General features: G+C 55.5%; 1 protein-coding gene across 1 annotated transcript in view; it reads left to right on the top strand.

The window, feature by feature from the left end:
- Nucleotides 1–10,456, top strand: part of DTNB (dystrobrevin beta) — a gene marked incomplete at its 5' end in the record, with an annotated part of 165,302 nt that extends 154,846 nt beyond the window's left edge. Inside the window, 4 exons of the mRNA XM_084236050.1 lie at nt 688–847; nt 1,648–1,737; nt 8,385–8,419; nt 10,154–10,456. Of these exons, the coding sequence (XP_084092176.1) occupies nt 688–847; nt 1,648–1,737; nt 8,385–8,389 (255 nt within the window). The 3' untranslated portion in view covers nt 8,390–8,419; nt 10,154–10,456. The remainder of the gene's footprint in view (nt 1–687; nt 848–1,647; nt 1,738–8,384; nt 8,420–10,153) is intronic.
- Nucleotides 10,457–13,704: the final 3,248 nt, after the last annotated feature.

Here is a 13,704-nt window from a genome sequence, read left to right as displayed (position 1 = left end):
ATCTAATTAAATAAGTTATTTAATAACACAGCCATAATATCATATATATTTTTTTTAAGATTTATTTGTGTATGCATATAAGAGCTGCGGTGTAGGCCAGAGGTGTAGGGGAGGGAGTAAGAGGATTCACCAGAGACAGAGTGGGGAGCAGAACAGGCGGATCTATTGAAATACACCGCTGAGGGGAGCAGCAGGCAAGACAGGAGAGGTCTGCTGCGCCATGTGGGTCAGCTCCCTGGCAGGGGATGGAACTCAGGCCGCAGTGACTGGCATTAGCTTGATAGCGCCGAGACTAACCCCTGCGCCACCAGGGAACCCCCATTTGCCTGTCTTCTTCAGAAAAATGTCTATTCAATTCCTCTACCCTTTCTATTCACAAGCTGTTGTGAGGAGCAAGTGAAATAAGGTACATGAGTGAGTTTGCAAAGAGAAGTGACCCCTGGCCCTCCAGGCGGCACCCGCTGCTCGGCGCAGTCTGTCTGTGGAAAGGCTTGCCCTCTGACTTTCCTTCCATTCTCCGTTCTCGCTCCCTGCCTCCCCCCAACCCCCCTGCTTCCTCTCTCCAGGGCTGGAGGCAGCCTGGTTCCTTCCTTTCAAATGTGACCCTGCAGCGCACTGCACGGCTGCACTGTCCCCTCTTGTGAGAGGTGAGGGACCCTAGGTAACACAGCTTCTCTGACCCCCCAGGCCCAGGCCACCGGATCGCCGCACACATCACCCACGCACGGAGGCAGCCGCCCGATGCCCATGCCCGTCCGCTCCACGTCCGCCGGCTCTACCCCCACGCACTGTCCGCAGGACCCTCTGGGCGGAGTCGGGGGGGACATGCAGGAGGCCTTTGCACAAGGTGAGTTTCAGGAGCAGAGATTAATGGGGAGCTGGAGACATGGGCAGGATTCCTACTGAGATTTTTTTGCAGTTTCTTTTCTTCTGTGCACTTAGCTCTGAACAATCAGGTTTTCACATCCTGGATGAGTCAGTCGGGTGCTGGCCCTTCTCATTAGGTGGGCTGGTCGCCACTGGGGGTCTGGAGGCTTTCCATGCGCAGAGAACAGGTGGCCTGAGCTTCTGTGCTCTTTCTGGTGGGTAGTGGGAAGTCCCTTGTCCTTTGGATTCTAGAGGAATTGGATGAAATAATCCCCCAAGTCATGGGCTTGACCTGGAAAGTCTTTAGAGCCAGCAAAAGAAGGATAGAACTCAAAATAGAACCTTGCTGCAGGCACTTTGGGGCTGGGATGCCACAGTCCTCCAAGGAACTGGTGAGCAGCAGTTTCTATAGTTAGGGGAGACGGGGCAGTTAAGGAAACCTTGTTGGGGCTGCAGGCGAGGAGTGGGGAGGTGGTGATGCTGGAGAGTAAGTCCTGCCTCGGGTGAGAGCACCTTGGAGCAGTGCTGGATCGGGATCCCAACTCCTGCTTGTAGCTAAGAAGTGTGGAGTTGGCAGGGTCCTGCTCTTCCGGCAGAGAAGAGGGATCACAGCGTTGGACCTAGGCTCCTGCTCCTGACAGCTGGCGAGCAGGTGGAGCCGCTGCAGCCCCATCTCCCCTGTGTCCTGCCCCGTGTCCCAGGGCCTGGCAGGCTGAGGCATTTGCGCTCTCTCCCCGAGCCCACCCACCTGGCATCGCCATCTGCTCTGACTCTCCTCAGGTACGAGGAGAAACCTCCGCAATGACCTGCTGGTGGCTGCTGACTCCATCACCAACACCATGTCATCCCTGGTGAAGGAGCTCCACTCAGGTGAAGCCAGAGCTCCCACCCGGCCTCACGCCGCTCCTTCTGCCCCACCCTTCTCGCCTCCCCACGCGCTGAAGTGTCACATCTAGCACACGTCATCTCATGTCACCATGTGTCACCACGTAGTCTCGTTGCCTTCTAGGAACACACTGGATGTCCTCACCCACCTGGCCATGGTCATAGAGAGATAATTGCACATTTAGCTTTCTCTTAAGAAGATGCCTGTGGAGCAGACACAGTCCAGACACTAAAGAAATTCAGATCTCTAAGGACCGCTGGGTCGCATCCTCACTTCATCTGTCTTGCTTCCATACACAGCTGCTCTTTCCCTAGGCCTCCCCGACTGTCTCTTTCTGAAGCTTTCCTGAATGACTGGAACCGAAGAAGCCATGGAAGGAAGCTTCTGGACCTTCTCCAGCCACCTTTCTGCTCTCTCCTGTTTGATTTGCTTTTGAAACCCTATTCTCTCCGTTTGTCCATGACTAGGTTCTGCTTTCACTGAGGTTTGTGACCTAAGTCTGTAGCTTCCTCCACTCCTCACGTGCAGTCACATCTATGGCTTCTTTCTTGGTCTCTCTGTCACTTAGTTATTTCAGTGATTTTCCAGAGATGCTTGCTCATGGCATTTCCCCCTCATATAAAACCCAGGAAAGAGAAAATATAAAAGGCCATTCACACAGCACCCAATCTTCAAGAACCTCCATGGCTCCATGGGCTTTGTAGCTGACAGCTGTTCAGTGTTTCATTTACAGCTTGGAGCCCCACGTTACACGTGCAGCAAACAGGCTGCCTCCCCCCAATGCTGTGGGTCACTCGGACAGGGATATACTGCTGTTTCTTTTCACCTGATATGGTGCTTTTAAATACCTTGAAGCAGGTTGGCAGTGTTTTAAATAAAAATATCAAGCAGTTTTTCTATGGACTGTCAGACAAGGGAGTCATCAGCCCACGCTCCTAGGCAGGCAAGCCTTGGGTGTTTCTTCAGACCCTAGCAAGAGAAAACATATACCTTTAGTGTTGTCGTGGGACCAGGCCAAGGTCTGACCCACAACTTCTCTCTCAAATCTGCCTGTTTCACCTATAAGAGGATGGGTGTGTGGCCAAGGCCGGTTTCCCCACTGCAGTGTAGACGGGACGCCAGTTCTCCCCTGTAGGGCACTTGGTGGAGACACTTCTCCACTCTGGGTCCATTTCTCAGTCTCCATCAGAACTACTGCCCCCTCCACACACACAAATAGAAGAGGTGATGGCTTTTGGGAAGACTATATAGGTGATTAGAAAGTCCCTTCCCTAATAGAGCTCCATAGATGCCAGAAGTCCCACTTTTACAGGGAGTTTCAGGCCACGAAAGTGAACCACACATGCGCCTCAGGCCACTTACTCATGAGCTTATCGTATTAAGATGAGAGGTAACAGGACATCCCTGAACACCAGGCACAGAGACACCAAACAGCTTCACACAGCTGTACACTTCCCAGGATGCTGGGCAGAGTCTCTCATCAGGAAGGGAGGGTTTTAACCAAATTTTGCAATGTCATTTGCAAGGTGCCCTAGAGATCGCCTAGTTGAGCCCCTTATTCTAAGCCGTGCAGTAAGTGATTATCAGAAGAAAGATTTGCCTGAAGTTGTGCAGCTCCAAGGGGCACAGCTGGTGTAGAGTCGGGGATTAAGAACATAAGGCAGATGCTGTTCCTCACACTCCCCGCCCCCACGCCAGACAAGATGGCGAATCTGCCGTGAGGGTCCCTTGCATGGGTGCTCTGCTCCCTCAGGACCATGGGTGGACACGGACGAAGTCCACGTGGCACAGCATTCCTATCAAGACAGAAATAAACTCCCTTGCTGACCAGGTTGCCAGTTTTCTGTGAACGGGAGGCCTGGCCCAACACCACACATTTTCACAATCTCTATCAAAGGTTTTTGTTGGATGAGATGAGATACTCAGATTAGCTTTCCATCCATAGCTTGCCCACCTCGATTTTTTGAAATATCTTTACAAATAATGGGATCTAGCATTGGAAAAGATTTTTTTTTTTTTAAAGATTTATTTATTTATTTATACAAGCACTGGGTACAGTCAGAAGCGCGGTGGGTGAGAGAATTCACCAGAGCCAGAGCAGGGAGCAGAACAGGCAGAAGGACCGAAGTACACTGCTGAGGGGAGCAGCGGGCGGCAGGAGAGGTCTGCGCGCCATGCGGGACCCTCGCCGGCGGCCGGGGATCGAACCGGCGCTGCAGAGGCTGCGGGCAGCTTCGCAACCCAGCGCTCAACCTCTGCGCCACCAGGGAGGCCCTGGAAAAGATTTTTGAAGTCCTTTCACCCAGCCTCTGCCCAGGATAAACGTCCTCTGTTGGAGTGTTTCAGTGAACTGGTTCACAGCCAGCTCTCATATTGGGAAGTCCTCCTTTTGCGGGGGGAGCCTTATTTGCCTTTCTGTAACCAACCAGCACCCTCCACAGCGTCCCAGAATCGGGTCAGTGCCTCCTTCTCACGTCAGCCTTCAAGACTCGATGGCGGGTAGCGTGGCTCTCAGCCTCCTCTTCAGAATGCTCCCAGCCCTCCAGTCCCTAATATGATGTGGCTTTCCCTTGCCACCTGCTTGCCCACACCAGGGGATGGCTAGTGCCTCACAGTCCCAATTCCAAGTGAGCCCCCAGGACTGAGTACACATTGGGACTCTTTGCCCTGCAGAGCACGACCTGGCGCCTCCCTGACTAGGCCCCTGGGAAAGCAACCGTGAGTGGCTGAGCTTTTATCCCTACAGCCACTTTTAGCGACTGGTGGCTTTGTCAGATAAAACCTCTAGATTGATTTATTTTTTACAGAGGCCAGCATTAATCTAGATATTCCCCACTATGCACTTTCATAGTTGCTTTCTTGAACACAAATCAGGGTATTAGCTGTATCCCCAGCGTAAGTTGTTACCTTAGGGGAAACATGCATGGAGGAGAGGCAGGCACCCCTACCTGGCCACCAGGGAGGCCAGTGACAGAGCCAGCAGCGGTGGGTGACGTCAGGCTGTTCTGATTCTGTGGGCAGCTCCTCTTAAACAGGGCCACCAAGAGTGGCTTGGGCACCAAGAGTGCAGACCGGTGAATGTAAACTCGGAGGCCTGGGCCCTGCGCCACAGCTAGGGCTTCTTGCAAGCCTCCGAACTTCCTCCCTTAACCCCTTCTATGCTTGTGCCCTGCTGAAGGGTCACTGGCCTGCCTGCACTTGTTTTCACAGCTGAGGAAGGTGCAGAGGAAGAAGAAGAGAAGACACAGAATGGGAAAGACAGAGGTAAAGGCAGCTCGAGGCCCTTAGTCTGAGCGAGAGCCAGAGCTGGAAAGGCCCTGGATGAAAGCCCCCCTCCCCTTGTTTCTGCTTTGCTCCTGCTGCCTCCTTTTCCCCAAAGCTGTCAGGTCCCCAAGACCCTCACAGTTCCTTCTCCCCACCTTTCCCAACTGATCACCAGATTTTCCCCTAGAGGTGGTAGTGTCAGTCGGCCAGCACAAGCGTCCTGGTTTCCCGGGCTGTGAAGGATGGTTAGGCTGCAGGAAGTAGACACAAGAAAACACAAAACGTAATCCCTTGCCTCAAGGAATTTATAGTGTAGTTAGGAAAGCAAAACTAAGATCTGCAAAATAAATAGATAAAATGAAATGGCAGGAAAGGTTAATCATCAAACTTTGAGTGTATGATTATAAATTCAAGAAGGATTTCTGCAAAGGAAGAGATTATCGTGGGCAGAGTAGTCCAGTGGTTATTCAGCTTCATGGAAAAACTAAAAGCAATAAAGGAAAGTGTCAGCAAAGGGCAGTAATGCCGTCCCCGTTTTATTGTATATAAGACCCACTTAATAGTTGCTGTTTGCAAAGAACTGTGCTAAATGACCTCCATGTGTAGTCTCGTTTCATCCTTAACCCCGGGAGATAGGTGGCAACCCATTTCCCTGAGGAGGAAAGAGGCTCAGAAAAATGCAGATCGTGTTAAGTGGCAGAACTTGGGTTTGAACTGGGTCTTTTGGACTCCAAACTTCTTAGTCTTCATGTTCCTCTGTTACCCTCAGCAAATAACAGAATTACCTTTGGGCATTCGAGAATGAGCAGTCCCATCACACATGAATGTGTTCCCTGCTGGATTCCTCCAAAACGTGAGCGCCGCAAGGCAGAGACTTCGGTCTGCTTTGCCCGGGTTGTGTCCCCAGTGCCTAAGTAGAGCCTGGCGCAGGTTGAGAGGGCAGTGAGGAAGTAAACAGGTGGATGTGACAGCGCTTGGTGCGGGGGGAGAGATGGCGCCAAGGAGGAGGTGTGGAGATGAGAAGCTCTTCCGGTTTCTGTGGCAGGCTTTGCACTTGGCACAGGTATCCTGTTTGACGTCACAGCCCACGAGAAAGGTTCTAGACAAGCTCAGTGACTGGCACAGGTAGTGAGCGGCAGAACGTGGGTTCTGCCAGGCGTTTATTCTACCTCTAGCACCCATGCTTTACTCCGAGCAGCCTGCAGACCAAGTGAAATGGAAACAGTCTTAAGGAAGCGTCGTAAGGTTGGGGGGCCGGGTCAGGGGGGTGATATGGGCAAGGAAGCTGTGATGGGAAAGAGGAAGGACGCACCTTAGGGGTGTGGGTGGAGGGTCTGGCACGTGTTTGCTCATAGAGCTAGTGTGGGTAAGACGGAGCACTCTGGAGGTTGTCAACAAGGACACAGAAATGGCCAAGGAAGAAACTGGGAGAAGAACATACACTCCAGGTGCTGAAATCACCTGATGAGTCAGAGCCAGGCCCTGGAGAAGTGGACGCGATGAAGTGATGAGAGTGACGTAGTGGCTTGGGTGTCAGAGGTCAGCAGTGGAGGGCAGCAAGGTTTTAAACACATAGACATGCTACAGAGAGAAGCAGAGAACCCTGGCCTCCCTGTGCCGACAGAACGAGGAGGACGGCAGGAGGTTGTAAACAAGAGGTGAAGAGAAGAGGAGATACACGGAGAGAAGTTTACTCTGATGTAAACACACTCTCCAAACAGGAGCGCACGCACATCCAGCCAGATCCCGGCATTCCTGTGGAATGTTCTTGGCCTAAAACACAGCAGCTGCTCCGTTGGCCTCTCTTCCTGTGCCCTCCCTCCCTCAGTGGCGTTCCCATGGCCTCGCCACAGTCTCCCTCTACTCCCCGAAGCACACAGGACTCCGCCCTGACCACAGCCGCCACCCCTACTCATGGCTCAAGTGGAGGGGGGGTGCCAGCTGTGTCTCCCTGTGGGACGGGTGTGGGTCCCCTCGCCTGGCACCTCCAGCCTTCAGGGTGCCCTGTCTTTCCACCTGTGCTGCTCTGCCAGCATCTCTTCTGTCTTTTGCTCTCGCTCTTAGTATTTGCTCATCTCTCTTCAACATGTGTACCGCGTTTCTGCACGTCTGTGTGACTCAGTGAAAATGCCTCAATTTCTACTTCTGTGGCTTTTAGATGTCCTCCCTGAAGGGGAGAGTGGGGAGAGTGGGATGAGAAATGGCTAGGGGTTTTAAAACGATTTGACTCTCAACACTGGGTAGGCCCTTGGATGCATCCCTAAAGCTAATGTGAAGCCATTATGTGGGTGCAGCTGTAAAACCCAGTGTTTTTATGGACAAGCCTTTGGTTGTCTGCCATGATCTGGGCATGGGACTTCACCGGGGGGCCGTATGGCAGTACCTGCTGTCACCTGGGAATTTGAGAGCAGTAACTGTCAGCCATAGAGAGAGTGAAGAGTGGCTTGTTAGGGTTTGAAATCCTCCTGACCCCAGTAAGCGCCCCGTCAGGCATAGTCTGCTCCGTGCAAAAGCATGAGAGCCACGTGGACACTTTTGAAGAATTCACAACCAAGTGAACCGCCCCGGCAGCTGCCCCCCTCGGCCTCTCCCTGCCCGCCCCAGCTCTCTGGCTGCATCCTGGAGAGTGAGTCTGCTCCATGGGGTGCCCTTCCTGCTTTGCACCCCTCAACTTAAACAGTGAGTACTTGTAACCAGAGGAGTGCACGGAGGAAACAGACTTAGTCACTTCTCCCATCTTACTCAGAGCCCTAGTTCGAGTCAGCTCCAGGGCTCCATTTTCTGCTCCTGTGTCCTTCAGAATCTCCTCTCCCAGCATCTGCCGCCTCCGGAGTGGGGAGCTGTGAATCTAGTTTGCACACTTAGGGAACCCTGTGTGCGTCGGACAGGCTGGCAGCGGTGGCCTCTGCAAGGGGAAACACGGGCTCTTGCTGGTACAGGCAATGATGAGATTCCAGGGCGAGCAAGAGTCTGACGTGGCAGGTAAACCCGCAGGAAGGGAATACTGTCCTCCTCACAGCTGGGCTCATGTTCACCTCGTTCTCTTGCAGAGCCACATGGGCTGTGCCCCCTGTAACTGCTCCCTAGACTTAGTGGCTTCGTCTCCATGTTGGTACTTTCATTATTTCCCTTCTGCTGAGGCGCTCTCGTCCCCATGGCTGTTCTGTCAGCTGCGGGTGCGTGGCTGGGGGTAGCACGGCTACCCGCTGCCTTCACGCCTGCTCAGGAGAAGCTGACACAACCGTGACAAAGGAGAGGCGAGTCCCAGAACCATGGGCGTGTGGGTCGGGAAGAAGTTCCCGGGTGGGAGAAGGTCCAGGGTGGCGAGAAGCCCCTGGCGTGACCTGGCTGTGTTTGTGCTGCACAGGTTAGCGGAGGAGCTGGGCCGGAGAGGAAGCGCGGGTGAGTAGAGTTCTGTGCCCTCCCCCTGCCCTGTCCCTCCTATTTAAGCTCCTCCTTTCCCTCCCCTTTCTTCAGTCACGAGTCCCAGCCCAGAGCAACGCCAGCAGGTGGAGAGCCAAGCAAGGCCTTTCTTTAAAGAGTTCGCCTGCCCCTTTGCCCTGGGCCCGCAGCCCCCAGCGTACTTGTGTTGCACTGCACTGGGCCTGGCCCAGGCTTCAGGTGTGACTCAGTGTCCCCGGTGTCAATGCAGTTGGCAACCAGATGCTGCTGGCCGCTGGAGTCTGGTCAGCAGGTGCTGGCGGTCACTTCCCAGGGCTGCCCCTGCCTCCTTGTTCTGATTTCCCACAGGCACTGTCATTTCTCTCGGGGGGTCCAAACCACAGCCAGCACCTCAGGTTCCGTCACCTAGGCACCTGGTGGATTTCCATCCTGTGGGGTCATGCTGACTCCAGAAAGCCCACCAAGTCCTTCCTGTGGTACCTGGCCAAGCTGCACCTTCTCGCTGCCCCCCCCCCCCAAAAAAAAGTAAAGGTCTAAATTTCCCCAGAGTGCCCATGGCTTTCAGAATTAGTCTTTAACATTGTCCCATCTCAGGACTGAAGTTTTATCTAGTCCCAGTTCCAAGATACTGCAGCTTCTAGGTGTGCTCCCTGAAAGGAAGGGGTTAAAATATATATTAAAAAAAAAAAAGGACCAGCAACCTGCAGGAGAAGAGTCCTTTCTGGGGCAGATGCCTGGTACAGCCATGAGATTTCTCTTTCTTCCTCTCCCTCACTTTTCATGTTTCAAGTTAGGCCTCAGATCTTCAGGGCAGAAAAGGCAGTGCCGAAGCCCCCATAACCAAAAAGGGGAGCTCTACCAGGACCTTCAGGAGTAGTCTCACCCTGGGGTGGCCTCTGGGCCCTCCAACCCACCCCCCTCCACCACCACCACCACCACCACCAGGCCCTTGAGGGGCTCTGCCCCTGCCGGCTCTGAGCCGCACTGACTCAGGGATCCTGCAAGCTGGGGAAAGTCTCTTGCTGCCTGGAAATCACAGAGCCCCTGGGGCTTGGGCAGGTTTTTACCTAAACGCGCTACACATTCAGACAAGGCCCCTTCCGACTGCAGGCCTAGGCTGCTGCAGCCAGCAGGGGATCAGGAGCAGACTTGCCCTTTGAGAGCCTGCCAGCCTGCCAGAGCCCCTCTCCCCGGGGCACAGAGGAACTCGGGATAAGGACGGGCCTCTCAGAGTGGCATGGCGCACCCCGGGACGGTGGTGCCAGAACTAGAATGGGACCCCTCCCTCTCCTAATCCGGCCATCTGACCCTGTCTGCAAAGAGCTATTAGAAACTCACCAAGAGTGGAGTCCAAGCAAAGCGCGGGAGCTCCACGCGTTGTCACAGACCCTGCTCTCTCTCGAGACTGGGGTCCTGTTCCCTCCCACTCAGGATTATGAGCACATCTCCCACCTCTTTGCCCTTCTCGGCAACCCTTCACACCTCACCTAGCAAACCATTATTTCTTCCCTGGCCCTGAGACCTCAGTAACAACTCCAGAAACTCTGGGTCCCACTGGAAGAGAGCACCCCCTTCCCTAAAGGGCATCACTGTTGTCTCTGAGTCTCTCGAGCTCAAGAGGCAAGCGGCCCACCCACCCCTTCCCCACTCCTGGCTTGTCCCCAGCAGAATTTTGCAGCCTCTGCGCGCACACCCTCCCGGTGCCCTGAGTGACAGCACCTCTGCCCTGCGCAGGCGCAGGGGACGCGGAGCAAGCTGGCATCGGCAAGAGGAAGGCGAGATCCTCCCCCAGAGCCACATTCCTGCCCGTCTTTCTGCCAAACAGCTGGACCAGGCCCGAGGCTGCCAGACGTCACCACCTGCTGGGGAGCGGGGAGCCCCAGCCCCTGGGACGCGGGAGGGGCCGGCCGCCCAAGGGATGCGCAGCTGGTGGGCCTCCCCTGCCCCGTCCTGCATGAACCAGCGGCTCCATCACTCCCCCGGGGCAGGGGCTCATCTCTGCAGCAGGAATTTACCGGGAGGTTGAAAAGAGAAAAGCAGCACGAGTCTCCTGTGTGTGTGACTTGATGGCGGCCTCGCTGGCCGGCTGCCAGCACGCGGGGGGCTCCCCGGGGTGGGGGCACCAGATCCTCCCTGCCTGTGACCTTTCAAGAGCAACAGGTTTTCTTCTTCCCTGTCTTGTGCAAAGGCAGCTTCAGACCGTGCTCAGTTCTACAGACGTTCACACTCTGGCCGCAGTGCTAAAAATAGCCGCCTGCCTTTCTCTCGCGCTGGTGAGGCTTCCGCCGGGTCTGCTGCGCGGCTCTGCAGCCCGGGAGGGAGGAGCCGAGAGCGCGGCCCTGCAGCCCGCGGGGCTCCTCCCGCGGCCGGGACTCGCGCAGCGCCCGCCCGGCGGCCGCCAGGGGGAGCCCGGCCCGCCCCGGCCCGGCCCGGCCCGGCCCGCCCCGGCGCCCTGGGCTCTGGCACGCGCGATAATCAATCCCAATTCCCGGTGATTTCCATTTATTTTTTTTTCTCCTCCCCGGGCTCCAGGATGTTATTTTTAGTGAGAACTGCTATAAATATTTATAAAGGGCAGTGACTGGAATGAAGTCAGAGGCCCCCCAGCTGGCTCTCGCATCGCCCTCGACGCACACACACCTCTGCAGACCCCCGCCCGCGGCCCGAGGAGGTCTGTGGGAGCCAGCGGACTCGACCCACAGCCTCCCAGGGGCGGTCACATGGAAACCTCGTGAGGGAGCAGTGGGGGGGAGACAGGGGGTGGGGTAATGCTTTCCAGCCTCCCCTCTTCTGACTCCTCCTAACCCACCTGGAGGCGCCCCGATGTCCCCCGTGTCGTGCTTACTGGGGGTGAGGGGCAGGTGCCAGCAGGATTGCTGCAGTGTGAGGGCAACCCAGGAGAAGCCCCGTGCCTGGTGGAGGGCTTGCCTCCCCCACCCCACCCCCCACACCTTGCCTAGGCCCACATGGTGACCAGCAGGCAGTTGAGGCCCTAGAGAGCCAGCAGGGGCTCTGGGGAAAGACAAGCATTGGGGGGAAGTCCCTCCACCCACCTAGGAAGCAGGGGCAGGTTAGCCTGGAAGGCCAGCTGGGGCAGAGTAATCATCCAGGAAGCTCTGGGGGTCACAGTGCTGAGCAATGGTGCAAGTAGGATCCCAGAGCGCTGTGGGGTCACTGCACCCCCAACCACCCTGATTTCTCATACTGTACCCTGCCCCCAAGCCCAGGGCAGAGTCCCCCTCCAGTTCCTACACCCACTGCTTGCTTCTTCCAGAGCACAAAGAGCCAAAGGTACAGTCAGATGGAAAACAGGGCGGCTCCCCAATGCCAAGTGCTCATTGTACGAGGCACTTGCTGGGCCCATGTGCTGCTCCTGCCAGAGGCTGCTGGAGCCCCAGGGCTGCTCACCCTCCTGGACACTGTGGCCTCTGCAAAGGAGCAGTTAAGGTCTCCAACCCCAGGGGCAGGAGAGGCTCAGAACTTCACGCCCTCTGTTACCAGCACTCGGGATGTCCGGGGACTGGAGGGAGCCACCGTTCTGAACTCAGATGCCAGCCCGATGGGGTACAGGGGGTTCCATTTTTAGGGGATTCTTGCCGACAGTTGGTTTCTTTGAGGGCTAGACTCCACCGTGATCCAAGGCCCCTTCGACGGGACTTCCGCTTTAGAATGCAGGTCCAGGCCAGAAGCCTGATACTGGGTCCTTTCCTGCCACCCTGACCTGGAACACAGGTGTTCATCCTAGAGTGGGCACTTCCTTCTTGCCCTGTGACCTCTTAAGAGCCTCATCTCAGCCAGGCAGGCGACCCTTTTAGAGAAAATGTTTCAACATAGACTGTCGTCATCCCAGGTGCTGAGGTCACGCTGCACCACACTCAGATCCATAAATCCCAGTCACGCTGAGGTTCGTTTGTTTTCACGGCCCTCTCTGCCGGGTGTGCTTTCCCCATGGGCAGATCTCTCTGCATTGCTTACTCCCTGCTCTCGTAGTCCGTGACAGCTTCGGAAAGGTGCAGTTGCTATGGCAATGCCTAGAGCCATCTGAATTCCTGCCGCACCTTCTGGAAGAAAAGAGCTTGGGAAGAGCCATTCGGTGGATCCCAAATCTGGCCTCCCTGACGGGTCTGTCCAAGGAGGGAGACTCTTCCAGACTGGAAGTGTGGAGGTAGGTCCCCCATCTTCCTAGAGAAGGTTCTCCCATAGCCGCAAGCCACACGCACCTGTGTCATAAAACTAAGTGATGGTTCCTACCTGAATCCAGTACTACAGATTCAGAATTTCCTGGAGTGCTTGTGAGAACATGGACAGCTGGGTGCCACCCCCAGGGTTTCTGTTCAGTAGCTCTGGGTGGAGCCAAAGAATTTGCCAGAGAAGTTCTGACAAGCTCCCAGGGTGGCGGTGCCCTTATTCTCAAGAGCACACTGTGAGGGCAGCTGTTCACGTTGACGAGAAGAAAAGCACCCACCTGGTGCGAACAGCCATCACCAGGCAGTGGAGAGACCAGAGGCCACGGTCTGGGTAGAGGAGGAAACAGAAGAGGGGACTGGGATGCTATGCTTTGTTTCAGTTTGGTCCCCAACAATCAAGACTCCCTTAGGTGAAGGGAAAGGCAACACTGGCGAGGCCTTGAACGTAGAGAAGACCAATATCCCGGATGCTGGTGGGTCACGCACGGTCAGAGTCTTTGCAGTGGGGTTCTGGGCCGGGAGGGATGAGGGGACATCAGGTGCCCCAGGTGCCCAGATTTGAAGCTTTGACGCCAAGTGCTTCCTCCAGTGTGCAAACACCATATTCCACTCTAAATACTCAGGCCCACCTGACCTCCGCCTACCTGAAGCTCCACCTCCCAAGGTGTGACTCTCCGCTGAGAGAAGTGATCATGAGAGGCCCCTGGATGGATGTTGAGCCCTGCCCATTGGGGATTTCGGGTTGCAGGGGGAGTTCTGATGCCTTCTCTGCACACTTAACCCTGCCTGAAAAACCCGCATCTGGGTCGGTGGTGGGTTTGGTGTCTCTCCTGGCCGGTGTGTAAGCCAACAGGTGGGGCATGCCTGTGCCATCCCCCTCAGCTTCCCACCCTGAGGTGGGGGACAGCTGGGGTAGGACTGTGAAAGGGCACCACATGAGACTGCCCATCCCAAAAGGTCGCATCAGTTCGCCAGTTCTGTGAAGGTTTGGTGGGTGGTGGCTGCTTTTGCTGTGAAAATACAGAATCTCTCAGGGAGACCGTGAGATAAACGAGGGCTTGCTGGGGAGAGGGGTCCTTTGAAGAGAGAGGTGCCGGG

The sequence above is a fragment of the Talpa europaea genome (genome assembly GCF_964194135.1).
Source record: "Talpa europaea genome assembly, chromosome: 6".
NCBI classification, from domain to species: domain Eukaryota; kingdom Metazoa; phylum Chordata; class Mammalia; order Eulipotyphla; family Talpidae; genus Talpa; species Talpa europaea.
Note: the sequence above shows the minus strand (reverse complement) of the source record. Positions and strands in the feature narration are given on the sequence as shown.